Source organism: Peromyscus californicus, unplaced genomic scaffold (assembly GCF_007827085.1).
Source record: "Peromyscus californicus insignis strain IS unplaced genomic scaffold, ASM782708v3 Scaffold_23__1_contigs__length_62951481, whole genome shotgun sequence".
NCBI lineage: Eukaryota > Metazoa > Chordata > Mammalia > Rodentia > Cricetidae > Peromyscus > Peromyscus californicus.
Window position 1 is genome coordinate 5,492,843 of NW_026294534.1, and position 14,275 is coordinate 5,507,117.

Here is a 14,275-nt window from a genome sequence, read left to right on the forward strand (position 1 = left end):
CCACCAAATTCTAGAGTTACATGTAGCTCCAGTGAAGAATGCCAGTCCCCACCAAATTGACTCCAATGCCCTGAGTAAAAGATTATAAAGCAACATAAAGTAATATTGTAAATAGTAACTCAATCCTTATAGGCCTTGCATATTGACAACTGGTAGGATAATGGCAAAAGCTATAGAACCTCAAACCAGGGGTCAGTCATTAACTCTAAGTATCTGTCAGCGTCTCCTCCTACAGTAAAAAGCACACAGCTGTGGTGTTCTAAGAGAAGATGTTCAATGTGCAATGGGATATTGACCTTACCTTGTAATTTGAAATAAGTAGTCATTGGAACGCAAAGGCATGTCGTTACCACCAATAGTCAGTCCTTTCCTACATTCCAGCTTCTAGCCACTGGGGAGAAATTACCACCTGCCTGATGCCACCAATCAGGCTTGCTATGAATTCTCAGCAAATACACAGGTAGTTTACACAATGGGAAGCATGGCTGTCCTTGAAAAGCGAAGCTTCTGCAACCACATTGTCAGATTTGTTCCTTCTTCTTTCTCTCTCTCTCTCTCTCTCTCTCTCTCTCTCTCTCTCTCTCTCTCCCTCTCTCTCTCCCTCTCTCTCCCTCTCTCTCCTTTTTTTTTCTTGACATTACAGAGTCTTGCTGTGTAGTCAAGGCTGGTCTCAAACATGCAGCCATTTTCCCGTCTCAGCTTTCTGACTGCTAGGATTACAGTGTGCAGGACACTCTATTTCCCTTTCTTTCTGCCATGGCTTATTGAGTTCCCTCTATGTGCTAACCATGCTATAGCTACTATCAGTGCATCAGAAGATATATTTGAATTAAAAGCACCACCATGCTAGAGGAAAGAGGCAGATCACAGGCAAGCTGGAGAGAAGCGGTGTGCCAAGCCGTGAGAAGGACTAGGGAGAAACTGCCTGACCTGAGGAGGTAACCTGGAAGGCCTTCTTAGTGGGGACAGAGTCATGAATGGGTGAAGAGCTGTACCATTCCCTGAAGTCTGGGGTCTCTGGTGGTAAGAATGCAGGGAGGCGAAAGCTGACAAGGACAAAGCCTGGGGCGAACAGAATCTTGAGGGGTCCTCTTCATGCTGGGATACATTGGCATCTTAATTCAGATGAACCCATAAACCGTAGAGCTGGAGAGGAATGTGACATTCTGTGACCTCATCTCAGAGCAGGGGATATGGGATGAAGGCACTGCATTCTAGGCCAGGTAAGCCATCATATGCAGCCAGCCTTTCTGGGCACTGGATACTTTCCACTGTATCTCTGGCTTCCACCCGCCAGATGCCAGCCACCTCCTCCAGCTGGACTTCCAACTAAGAAGTCTTCAGATACTTCTGAGTGTCCCCTTGGACAGGGGCAATCACTTTTGATATGCACCCACAGTTTCCCAAGGGAGACACTCTCCCAGAATGCTTATTTTAATTATTGAAGAGCTAGGAGAAGACCCCTGAATTGTTTCTGTGTGTTATTGTTGAAGCATTTCCCCCACTGGGTTAAAAGTCAATGTATACATACTCAACTATTAAGGGGCCAAGCCCTTGTCTTGGAGTCACACCCTGGTGTGATTCACTTCTTCTGAACCTGTACCCTCTGCAGCAAGCAGGCATTCAAACCATCGAGTGTGAGCAGCGCCCTACAGGAAGACGGCATGACTCACACACAGATGCATCACACAGGGCAGAGCCGCAGACACGTCGCAGGAAAAACTTCACCTCTTCCATGGCACCTTCCTCGCGTTGCTTCTCTTCCCACTGGCTCGGTCATCGGGAGTCTGCAGTCTTGCTGTCTGGTGACTTTTCTCCCCCCTTCCAGCCCTGAGGTGTGAACAAGCTTGAGGACTTTGCCCCAGGTGACTCCTCAGATCCTCTACAAAGTGTGCGCTTGAAGAACTCTACAGACAGGGTCACAGGACTTGTGGCTCATTTCTGTTGCAGTTTCGTCGATGCTTATGCAACAAGGCCGACGCCTCTAGCCAGGGATGCGGCATCTGATCCGATACCAAGCGGCTGCTTGACAGCAAAGTGCAATATGCTGACTGCTTGAGTCTAAATGTCAACAAGTTAGGGCACAGACTTCTACCTCTTTGGGCTTAAGTCTGAGGAAGGGTGTTTGAGAGCAGACACTGGCTTGTTACTACGCACAAGCCGCACGTCCCGTGGTTAGCATTGACGGAAGCGTGCTAACCCCAGCCTGAGGGCATCAGGTCTATGGTCAGGCCTTTCGTCTGCCACAGTGTCGTCTTTTAGACTCATTTCCTGGTTCATCAGGAATAACGTCAAGGACAGAAGCCACCTCAGCTTTTCCATCATCAAATGAGCTTCTGAGAGAAAGCCCCACGAGGGAAGAGAGCACAGGACTGGGTGTACAGTAGAATCCTCTGAGTGGGCCTGCATGGGTGCTTACAAGTGGGAGATACTTGTACAAAGATTAATCCACTTCCCGGACTTGATAACCTCATCCTGAAAAAGGGGAGTGACCATGACTCTTAGACATGGCGACCATTGCAAGAGTGTCTGGGACGGCTACCCTGTTGACTGTTCATCCTCAAGACTTACTCTAAGGAGCACCGGTCCCCCACTTCCTGTCCACAGCCACCCTAAAATAGACCTGTGTTTTTATGATAAAAACAGAACCAGCAGGTGACATAAGGGCTGCAGTCTAGCCTGTGTAGCGAATGTTTGAGCACATGGTGGCTCCAGCTGAGCCTTCCAAATGGAAGTGGAAAGATAAGTCTTAATGGCAAAAGTGAAGGTTTAGTCTACAGTGCCAATGTGTCTATAAGATAGAAATAATCTATCAGGAGGGCCAGCATTAATAGATCAGTCTGAAGGCTCCCCATGTCTTGGAAGATTGTATCTTTGACTGTCAGATAGAGACAGAGACTGATTCTTCTGTTGACTTTGTGTGCATCTGACCTTTCCTGTATGCAGAGGCTTTCCCATTCCCGTGACAGTAAGGCCTCCATTCCTTTCTGGGCTGCCTATAAGTCTGAGTGACAGGCTTATGTCACCACCAATGCCCTCCCATACCACTCCTTTGCTTCTATATTCATGGCTCATCTGAATGGCTGCTATATGGTTCCTGGGAAATGCCAGTCCTTTCTTGCTACGACATCGCAAAACTAAGTGTAGAATTTCTCTTCGTACCCACAGCTTCTCTCTGCTCCTTCTCTGAGCTGAAATATTTCCTATGCAGACATAGCTTGACCCATCAGCTTTTCTACCCCTCAGGTTTTTCACTCATCCAAGACTTTATTCCTGCAAGCACTCTTCCTGTATGAATGTTTGCTTGTTGGTCATACAGCCCCTTCTGGGAGGTGAGCTTCAAGCCGCAAGACTATGTGGTTTCTTTGCCAAACTCTAGCATCTAGAGTGTCTGGTACATCATTGGCATGCAACCACTAACTGGTCAAAAGAATGAAAACATAAGGAGGATGTGTCCACACATACGTAGAGGAACATGGATGGTTGTCTGTATCTTAAGACAGCTTTAAAGCTGAACCTGGTTGAGTGGCGTGCAGAATCTGCTCCTTCAGCGCCAGTACTGGCCACTGTCAGGAGCTCAGACAAGAGGATCAGCCTGCCTTCCTATTTGTGTCAGTGCCCCTTAAAGGTGCTGACTGTATGCCAGAGAGCTGACTTCCTTGTGGCTCCTTGGAACTTCAAGCACAGGGTTTTCTTCTTGGTGTTTGAAACTGTGATCACTTTTAATTCAGTTTGTCTTAACTGATAAAGATAGGCGAGTGCTTGTACTTACAGGGTACTAAGTGATACTTCAGCAGGTATATGCTGTGGGATGGTCTGTATGTCAAATGTGTTGCTGATTGGTCAACAAATAAATCACTGATTGGCCCGTGGCCAGGCAGGAAGTATAGGCGGGACAAGGAGGAGAATAGAGCAGGGAAGTGGAAAGCTGGGTGAAAGAGACACTGCCAGCCGCCATGATGAGAAACAGCATGTGAAGATGCCGGTAAGCCACGAGCCATGTGGCAAGGTATAGATTAATGGAAATGGATTAATTTAAGCTGTAAGAACAGTTAGCAAGAAGCCTGCCATGGCCATACAGTTTGTAAGCAATATAAGTCTCTGTGTTTACTTGGTTGGGTCTGACGGCTGTGAGACTGGCAGGTGAGAGAGATTTATCCTGACTGTGGACCAGGCAGGAAAACTCCAGCTACAGGTATATGCATCCTGTAATGTATAAGTCAGATTAGACACATCTCCTCAAACATATTGAGTTTCCTTATGCTTAACAATTATTTCTTATAACTTTTTGAAACGTACACTATATTATCATTATTTCTAGTTGCCCTACTGTGTGCCAGAACATCAGAACTTCTCTTTCCTAACTGTCACTGTGGCCCATGGACTGACCTCTCCTTCTCTCTCTTTCCCAAATTCTCTTTAGCCTCTGGTAACCATCATTCTCCTCTCAACTCCTGTAAGATCAATGTCTTCAGATTCAGAAGATGAGTGAGATCCTAAGGCATGTGTCTTTCTGTGCCTGGGTTGTTACATTAAACAGAGTAATCTGTTCTATCCACGTTGTCACAAAGTTACAAATTTTTTTATTTGTATGACCCAATAGTATTCCTTTATGTATATATCCTTCATTTTCTTTATCTATCCAGCTGTTGATAGATACTTAGGTTGATTCCAAGGAGTGGCTATTATTAATGATGCCCCGGAGAACGTGGGAGTTCAGGTGTCTCTGTGACATGCTGACATTGCTTTAGGTACGTACCCAGGCGCGGGTTGCTGTGTCACATGAGTTCTGTCTCTATCAGGAATGTTCTACTGTGAGTAATAGCTGTACCAGTTTGTACCAGCTGTACCATTCCTACCGACAGTATGCAAGGGTTCCCGGTCTGCACGTCCTTATGAGCACCTACCTTGTCCTTTATGCTCTCCTCGTTCTTCTTAATGAAGTGGCAATGGTTTGTGTTTCTCTGGAGACTGGCGATGCTGAGCACACCTTCGTGTCTGTTCTTGTTCCTGTACACTCTTGTTATTCCGACGTCTTCTCTTGAAGGTGTCCGGGTCTACAGTCCATTTTCAGTCTAGTTCTTTTTTGCAGTTGAGGTTTTGGCGTTCCTTGCAGATTCTGTGTTTTAACCTTTCCTTAGATGTGTGGTTCACAAATGCTTTTCTCCCAGTGGATAGCTGGTCTCTTCGCTGTTTCCTTTGCTACGTGGAGGCTTATCAGTTTGCTCTAATCCTATTTGGCTTTGTTTCTTGTGCTTTGGGGGTCTTGTCCTACCTCCCTTCCATCCATTAAAATGTCCTGAAGCATCCCTTTTATTGTTTCTTCTAGTAATTTCATACTTTCAAATCATGCAGTTAAGAATTTAATACATTTTGAGTTGATTTTAATTGGTAAGAAGTAGGAATCTATGGCATCCAATTTGTCCAGCAACGTTTATTAAAATGGCCATCCTATGCCTACTGGTATTCTTAGCAACCATGTAGAAATTCTGCTGGCTGCAGGTGTGTGGTTTATTTCTGTATTCTTGTTCTGTTTCTTTGGTCTCTGTGCCAGTTTTTGTGTTGGTCTACACTGCTTTGGTTACAGGAGTTTTGTTATATGCTTTGAAGTTAGGTAGCATAATACCTCTGGCTTTGTTCTTTTGCTCAAGGTGGCTTTGGTGAGTCAAGGTTGGGCGTATGAAGTTCTAATCATTTTCCCTTTATTCTGTCCAGTCAACAATTCCTACCTCTAAATCTTTCTTTCTGAGCAGAGAAGACTATCTGAGAAGCCTTGGGTGACCTGGCCCAGGTCCTGGTTAGGTAGTAGTGAGCCACAGGTAGATGTGTGGGAAGCATGCTGTGGGCACAGGGTGTGCATGTGGCTAGCACTGAAGCATGGGTCCAGATGGAGCACTGTGGTAAAGTCTTTGCCTGCAGCGCCACGTGATTACCAGGCCCAGACTTTGGGAGCTAAACTGGCTTACCTGCCTTCCTTCCTCCCTCTCTTTCTCCCTTTCTTCCTCCCTTTCTTTTTCCCTCTCTTCTTCCCTCTCTTCCTTCCTTCCTCCCTTCATTCCTCTTTCTCTCTTCCTTCCTTTCTTCCTTTCCTCTCTTCCTTCCTTCCTTCTCTCTGTTCTCTCCCTGCCTCCTCCTTTCTTCTCCCAATGCCGTCCACTCTAAAAGTTTAGGAAGAAACAGATAACATGTTTTTGGTGGTAAAAATAACTGTACAGTACTCACATATCTGTACTTAAGGTCTGCTGTGTGTTTCTGCAGCTCCAGGACTCACTTCCCACAAAATAAGGCTAGCATTTCTGTTTCTTTGGGGTCTGAATCACTGGGGTCAACAGCGACAATACCCAGCTCTTACAATCAAAGTACAAAATTGCAAATGATATTTCTCATCTATTTTTAATGACCTGTTAGCACCAAACACTAGAGGCTCCTCTTCCAGGACAGTTAGGATCCACAAAACACTGACAAGAAATAACAGACACACACAATACACTCAGTAAGGTTCAAACACATCCTGAGAGGTCACAGAGACACTGAAGATCCTAGGAAAGCAAGAACTTATCCCGGGTGCACCTGCCGTGCCTCAGAGGGAAACTGAATCAGGTGGCAGGTGACGTAGAGAAGCACAATATGGAGCCACTGATACCAAAGGGGTGAGGGACAGCAGCTGACCTCTGAGCCCTCCAGCTCTCCCCGAGCACCATGTGACAGTCACAGGGAGCCTGTGTTGAGGATACATTGTCACATGCTCTTGAACATGTCAAATCTTCCTTTATGAACACCACACAGCTTCCACAGTCCCCCTTTCCCCCCTTAGAATTGGACAATGGCTTCTGTTTTCACACATCTCAGAACACTTGGTGTGAGACACACATTACATGCTCCTAAGTGTGTGTGAGTGTGTGTGTGTGTATAATATACATATATATATATATACATATATGTATATTCTAGTATAGAAAATGCATTTTAGTGTGTTTGAAGTTTAGTGTCCCAAATTGCAACAGCTAGTACAAGTTTTATGATCTTGCTCAACATGCATTTTTTTTTCAGAACTGTAAGCTTGTCATATCACATGTAAATGGTTTGGGCACAAAAATCCATTACCTGTTCAGCATTGGAAATGTTATAACAAGATCTTGGATACATACCAGAAACTTGGCATAGGTTGTTTGGAAATAGCAAATTATAAGTTACTTCCCCCAGCTTGTATTTAAGGGTATTGTAACAACTTTTATTTACTGCTGTCTAGGCTACAGATTTCATTAAGGATTTTGGAGCATTTAAGTATGATTAATGTTTAATTAGTCTCTTCTCCTGGTCTACTCAAATTTGCAATAAACTTTACCAGACAAGAATAATCTTTTCTAAAATCTATTTTAGGTTTTGAAACTAATATGAACCTGACTAGCCAGGATGATCCCAGCTCATCAGAAATGGCTTCAGAGACTCAAGACAGAAATGCAAATAACCATGGGACTCAACTATCCAGCTCTCTGTCTAGTGCCGTCACAGCTGAAAATGGAAATTCTGTCACAAACGGTGAGCCCCTCTAACCTAGAGAGTCAGGGGGTCAAAGTCTTAAGCTACATCTACATTGGGGGAAACGTGCGTCTCAGAAAGATGACGTAGGCTTGATAACTGGAGCAAGAATGGAAACTGTAAAGGTCCACCATGGGTGACACTGTCAGCATCCTACCTCTGAGGTCGAATGGGGAGAGCTGAACTCACTATTTGATGACTTTGCAGAGTTTTGATGGGGTGTCGACCTGTAGGGACCAGTAAGACACATCTTGTGCTGGGAAGAGCAAGAATGTTCAACCAACATTGCTGAATTAAATGTTTTCACACAGCTAAGACATGCAAAGGAAAATAATATTGAGGGGCTGCAGATGACAGACTGGTTATGGAGTGAATCTATATCCCTTAGAAACTGGCTGGGCTGCCACAACCAAGTCAACATAAACAGACGTTTTCTCTGATATGGATTTAGTAGTGGCTGATGGGAAAATCCGGCTGTTCTTTCCTGAGAATGCCTGGGAGAAACTGACAAAACATCTCTGTTTACTCTGACAAAAGGAGCTAGGGACCCAATGGGACAATCACCTGTTGGGAAGGATCCAAGGTGGGGACCAGAGGCCTCGGTGCTTATTGTTTGTGCTGACAAAAGCCTGATTAAGGAGAGAAAGGTGTGCTGGCCCATGGTTTGAGAGGATACAGCCCACTGTGCATAAAAGGTACTGGTGGTGGAAGCTGAGGTAGCTGGTTCCATTGCTCCGGCAGCCAACATCGAAGAGAGAGATGGCTGCTGGTGCTCGGCTGGCTTCATTATTTCTCCTTAGTACAAGAACCCAGAGCAGGGTCCCACCCACATTCAGGGATACCATCCTTCCTCAGTTAAATATCTCTATAAATATCATCCCAAGTGATTCGAAACCCGTTCAGGTTGACAATCAAGATTAACTGTGACGGCCATGCTAGTCTAGCAAGGCAGTCTGGGTCCTGGACTGTCCTCCCATATGCACTGGGGACACTGGAAAAGCCTGCTTCTCTGATAGCCCTATGGTTCTGGGCACACAGACTAAGTTCAGGGCTCACTGAGGCCATGGAGGGGGTGGGGCTTTGAAGCACCCATCACAGAGTCACTTGTACCAGAACCAGGGCCATGAGTTAGCTGAGGCTCATTGGAACCCCCAAGTTGAACTGGGATTGTAGCATTCATAGGCCCCTGGGAAAAACATATAGAAATCTGTTCCCAAGGACAACAAAAATTTCTTAGGCCTTTTAATATTATTACAAACCCTTTTTTAGATGCAAAGCCCAGCACACAATCAAGATTAACGAGACACACGAGCACAAAAACTTGGGTGGAAAAATCAGAGGCAGAACTGGCAATTGCAGTTTGCCCATGAGAGCTTTAAAGGTCCAAGCAGAGAGACACCTGCCTTAAAGGACATGGACAAAAGGAGGAAAGTCCTGCGGAATGGGACATCAACCGTCCAACAGGAGCTGAAAACAAAACGCACGTCACTAAAACAAAGCCCTGTACCAGATGACATGAAATTTAACCAGATGGTAGGCAGACCATCTCTACAGCTAAACACATCAGATTCTAGGAGGGGAATATGAGTTCTAGAAAACGATGTAGGTGTCAGCCCTACACCGTGGGAAAGGTTGCTAGGGTTCTAGGGAAAGAGGGAGTGATTAAATGTAGAAATATTTGCTGACTTCCCAGCCCTTGTGAAATTATCCTGGTGTGGATCTGACTTGGGAGTCGGTTACAGAGCCCAGCAAACTCTGCAGAGACCCCGGTCATGAGCAGTGTGGATACAAACACTTACAGCAGGTGCTTCTGTGCACTCGATTCGTAACCCACAGAGCTGAAAATCAATTCAGCGCCCTTCAACGAGTGACCAGATGTCTCATTATCCATCGTTATGGGAGAGGTTACCCTCCCAAAGTTAGAGAGTTAATGCAGCAAACGGATGATTTCAGATCTGCAAAGGGTCTGGAGGCTGGACACAGCTTACTAAGGTTCCTCACAGCTTAGCAGTCAAGCTGTCAGGAAAGCTGTTTATGGTCACCTTAAATCTTGACTGGAGGATGATTCACATCTAAGATCACTCAATGACATGGACGGACATCAGAAAGTTCACACCCAAGTCTTTACACACCGGCCTTCCCAAAGGCCAGCTTCGCAAGGCTGCAGGGGACTCATCCCCAAGGGCCATCGGTCTCAGTAAGAGCTTCCAGGATGGAAGCCATAGCTTTTCCACAACCGTGGGCAGCACAGCAGCACTCAGCCGAGTTCTGTGCGTTGGAAGTGAGTTATTAATCGAGCCACACTCCATGGAAGGGATTTCTTAGAGCTGAGTGCCCAGAGCACGCTCCCTGAGCATTGGGCAATCTTACTAAACACACATCTGTGATATTGCTAAGAGGGATCCGAGCCTGTGCGCACCAGCGTGGGCGACACAAACACATCCAGCTAAGTGAGAAAAGTCAGGAAGCAAGCCAGTGACCAATCTGGGGTAATTCAGGTGTACGCAGAGGGGTAGGTGAGCAGCTCTGTGGAAGAACAAGGCGTCTGCAAAGGCTGAACCTCCCACCCCTGTAGCAAACCGAAATCATCAACCTTTGTTAAAAAAATTTTTAAAAAAATCACATCTCCAAATAATCAGTGCATTTGATAAACAGATCCTAATCTAAACTGAAAATGAAAACATTCTAATCAAAGCTCACATAACAGGAGCCTACGGAAACTCACAGGGCTGGGATGCGGCTAATGTCTTCATGGCTGGGAATAAATGCCTGAAGCACATGCTCTGTGTACATGTGCTGAAAAAGTCAAGACCCTAGAAACAACAAAAGCAAACACCAGGGGAGCAGAAAAAAAAGACAACTAAAGACAAACGCGTGCTCTCCAAAGTACAGAGACTAGGAAGCATGAACTGACTCTCTCAAGAACGTTACCTTGAACACACGTCTAGAGCCGGTAAACATCTTACAACAGTCGTCAGCTACAGGGGCCCAGAGAGCAGATTCTAGATGTAGGAAGGGGCATTCCTCCCAGCCTGCAGAAATCACCGGGGAACTCAAGGGGAATATGAACAAACTTGTGCCGAACTTGGAAATTTACATAGACACACACATTTCTATCAAAACTGTAGAAGAAAGGAAGCTAAGCAGTCTATAAATAGTAAATTAATGGAATGTGTAATTGAACCTCTTCCCACAAGGAAACTTCTAGATCTAAATGCCAAATGTAAAGCAGTGAAAGTTATAGGGAAAAAAAAAAGTACAGGGGGAAAAGGGGTTTTCACTGGGACAGAGAAGTGTTAGACCCAAAGAAATGGGGGGAAAAACCATTTATTAGGAGAAAATCATTTCCACACATTTAACAAGCTGAGGGTCCTACTCTGTTCATAAACAGAACATAATCAAGTAAACTTTGAATCAGAGACAATTCAGGCATAGCCATGCTCGATGGAGTCTAGCCTTGTCTGCACATAGGAAATGTAAGTGAAGGCTGAACTTTATGCCCACACATCTTTCAGAATTCTAGGGGACCAGCAGGGCCCACCAGAAGTCCTAAGGATAGTCTGTGGGTAGATGCAGGGAAAGGAGAGTCTTTGGCTACAGTGTGCCCACTGCTCACTCCTCCACCAGGCTCCAATAGGTGGTCCCAGCCCCATAGTCACACAGATGGCCCTGGTGAAAATGAAGGGTCAAAAAACAGCAAAAAGTCATGAATCTGGGAAAAAGACAAGTGGGGAAGAGGGGTGAGGTGTTAGGATAAGAGAGAGGTAAGATTGGGTAGGAAGAGAGAGTGGCCAGAATTCATATACATGTGTGAAATTGTTGAAGAACTAATTTAATAGACTCCCAAAAGAGTCTCCCAGGAGAGGGAGCACCGAGTCCCCTCTGTCTCAGAGAGCACCTGAGTCCCTAAGGAGATCACCATGTTCTTGACTTTACAGTCCTTACAAGGCTACATTTCAATCAACAAATAAATTAGAGGAGAGAGGAAGGCAACTTCCCTCTAGACAAATATTTCATTCATTTGTGTTTTATCAAAAACATTGTAAAAAAGGAAAAGCTACAACTTGGAAAATGGTCTTAGTTAAATCCAATACAGATGACTCAAGTCTCCCAAAGAATTTTAACAGGTTGAAGTTGATGAACCTACAAGCACTGTGAGTTTCTGGTCCATGATATTTTCCTGGGACTATTAAAATACCCAGTTCCAGGGCCTGTGTGTTGGACCCTCAGCAAGCGTCTGCCTGATGAAGCAAGGGTACAGCTTGCAAATGAACCAGTGAGTGCTAGGCAGACAGCAAGAAAAATCCAGTCCTTAGTGTGACAGGGCTGAGCAATTTCCACACAGGGAGCCTGTGACTTGCACTTGACCATGGTACCTCTAGAGGAGAGAACAAGATTTGATTTGATTTGATTATTTTATTTTCTTTGATGTATGTGTGTGTGCATGTGCACACAAGTGTGTGTGTGTGTGTATGTGTGTGTGTGTGTGTGTGTGTGTGTGTGTGTGTGTGTGTGTGCCACCTGTGTAAAAGTATCTGTGGAGGCCAGAAGAGGGCCTCAGTCCCCCTGAAACACTATTCCGTCCAGTATGGTGTCATCCTGCCCAGCTACAAACCCCATACCCAAGGCAATAATATCTAACCATGGGGTGGTACTTAACCTTTCACCTTCTAATTTTCTCCTCTTCAAAGGGTGTGATGCAAGGCTATACCAGGACTTTTACCGGGAACCTAGCAAGATGGGCCTAGCCTAGAGTTAGTGTTCAGTCAACAGTATCTATTCACAAGTTGTGGATGCTGAGAACTGAACTCAGGTCCTCTGGAAGAGCAGCAAGTGTTCTTAACCACTGAGCCATCTCTCCAGCTCCTGGGGGGGGATGAATTTTGATACGGATTTATCATGCCTGTGCCCATAGTATACAGTCAATGTCCGTTCTAAATAAAGGCACCAGAAGCAAGTAAATATTTAAAATAATTTAAAGTTCTGAATGAGTCAAAAATAGCACTATTTTCTAGGAAATGATTTCTTTGGAGTGCCAGGATCTGCATGCTACCTCTGTTTCCCAGAAATAATTATGTTTGCTCATTTGCTGAAATACAGTTATGTGCGGCTAATTATAGCGATCACTTACTTTAATTGCCATCCTTTTGCTGATGTGAACACAGACTTGGATACTTTTTTTGTGTATTTAATTATTCCCTGGACTTGTGGTTATTTATCATTGCATTCGGGAGCCGCCTTTAGTGTGAGAACACTTCAGCTATATCAAACAAAAATATTGTAAATATAAAGATGTTTATTTTGTGGCAAAGTAGAGATATAAAAAAAGTTCCAACTAGGACATTTTATGATCAGTATGATTTTCTTTCTTGCTGCTCAATGAATATGCATTTTATTGCTGAGCATCAGGAAAAATGGCAATTAAGAATGGAGTCGTTACATTTGAGCTTACATTTATCTCTCTTCTTTTTACATGCATTATATTCACTCTCTGTGTGCAGGCTGGGTTTTCTTTGTCAACAAAGGCTGGATGCGGGGAAGGACTGCGGATCTCACAACAGAACCCAGAATCTCTACACTGTCTCCTTTGTCTTGAGCTGGGGGTCGTCAGAACCAAGTCACACAGACCTAGGGGTAACAGAGTATAGTTTCCGTCAGTCATCCCTCCAGGACAGGGAGCCTAGACTAGGGTCCCATCAATTATGTGTCAGTCTACAGTCTCCAACTTTATTTTTGAAGCTGGACAGAGTCTTTGGAGCTCACGGTGCTGTCTGATTCTAGTCTCAGGACCAAGAGAAGGAAGCATCCCTCCACTTCACAAATGGAAGGGCATTGCATTTGTCTTTGTTGAGAATCAGGAGGGGCCTTACCTGCTAAGCCCTGTCCCACTCTTCATGAACAGAGACATTTTGAAGCCATGTCAAAGCATCTCTAATTTGGACCTTGTGTAATCAAAGTTCTCTTACTGGTGTTGGGAACTGCGGGTTGAAAACCAATGGGCTAGGGTTATGCTCTGTCATTTCCTCCAGTGGCTGGCTGGCTTTCTGGGGGCTTAAGGGATCATCTTGCCAGTATCCAGACCTCAGATCTGATAGGATAGCACCCCAACCATGGCCACGGTACTTAACTTTTCACTTCCCAATTTTCTCAACCTTAAAAGGGAGAGATGCAAATGGCTATGTCAGAACTTCTGTGGGGGACCTTGTAGGGCAGGGCCAGCCCAGTTAGTGTTCAGTCGACAGTACCCATTCCCCAGATCTTAGAGGTTTTCTAAGTCTGCATGGAGAAGTTATATGTGAAGTAGATGAGGAGCATGGTGACGAATTGATTTCCTGGGCCACTCAGTCTGCAACACTCGAAACAGTCTGGAGTGACCTATTCACATCTAAGGGCCCGCCATGTCTGGCCCAAAGTGAGCAGAAACAGATTGGAAGAGACGGAAGCATGCACAGTTCTAGAGTTCGAGAATGGCTGTCAGGTCTCCAGTCACACTCTCTCTACATAAATCCAAAGTTCCTACGATAGTTTCTCCACCTTTGCTATTTTGAGAGGCAAAATCAGTTAAGCTCTTGTGGTCAGACACACATTTTCTCGAACTGTTGGATGAAAATGAGCGGTTTATTGCCTTCTGGTCACTGACGCCATTTCTCATCAGTTTTCTATGTATGTTCTATGTCCATCTTTCCCCAAAAAAATATTAATTGTAGGTCCTTCATTTTTATTTGTGGAGGTTTTA

At 44.9% G+C, this 14,275-nt stretch overlaps 1 protein-coding gene across 1 annotated transcript in view; it reads left to right on the top strand.

Moving 5' to 3' along the window:
- The window catches only part of Myo16 (myosin XVI), a 394,847-nt gene that overhangs the window by 351,159 nt on the left and 29,413 nt on the right, over nucleotides 1-14,275 (top strand). Inside the window, 1 exon segment of the mRNA XM_052751634.1 lies at nucleotides 7,381-7,539. Within this exon segment, the coding sequence (XP_052607594.1) occupies nucleotides 7,381-7,539 (159 nt within the window).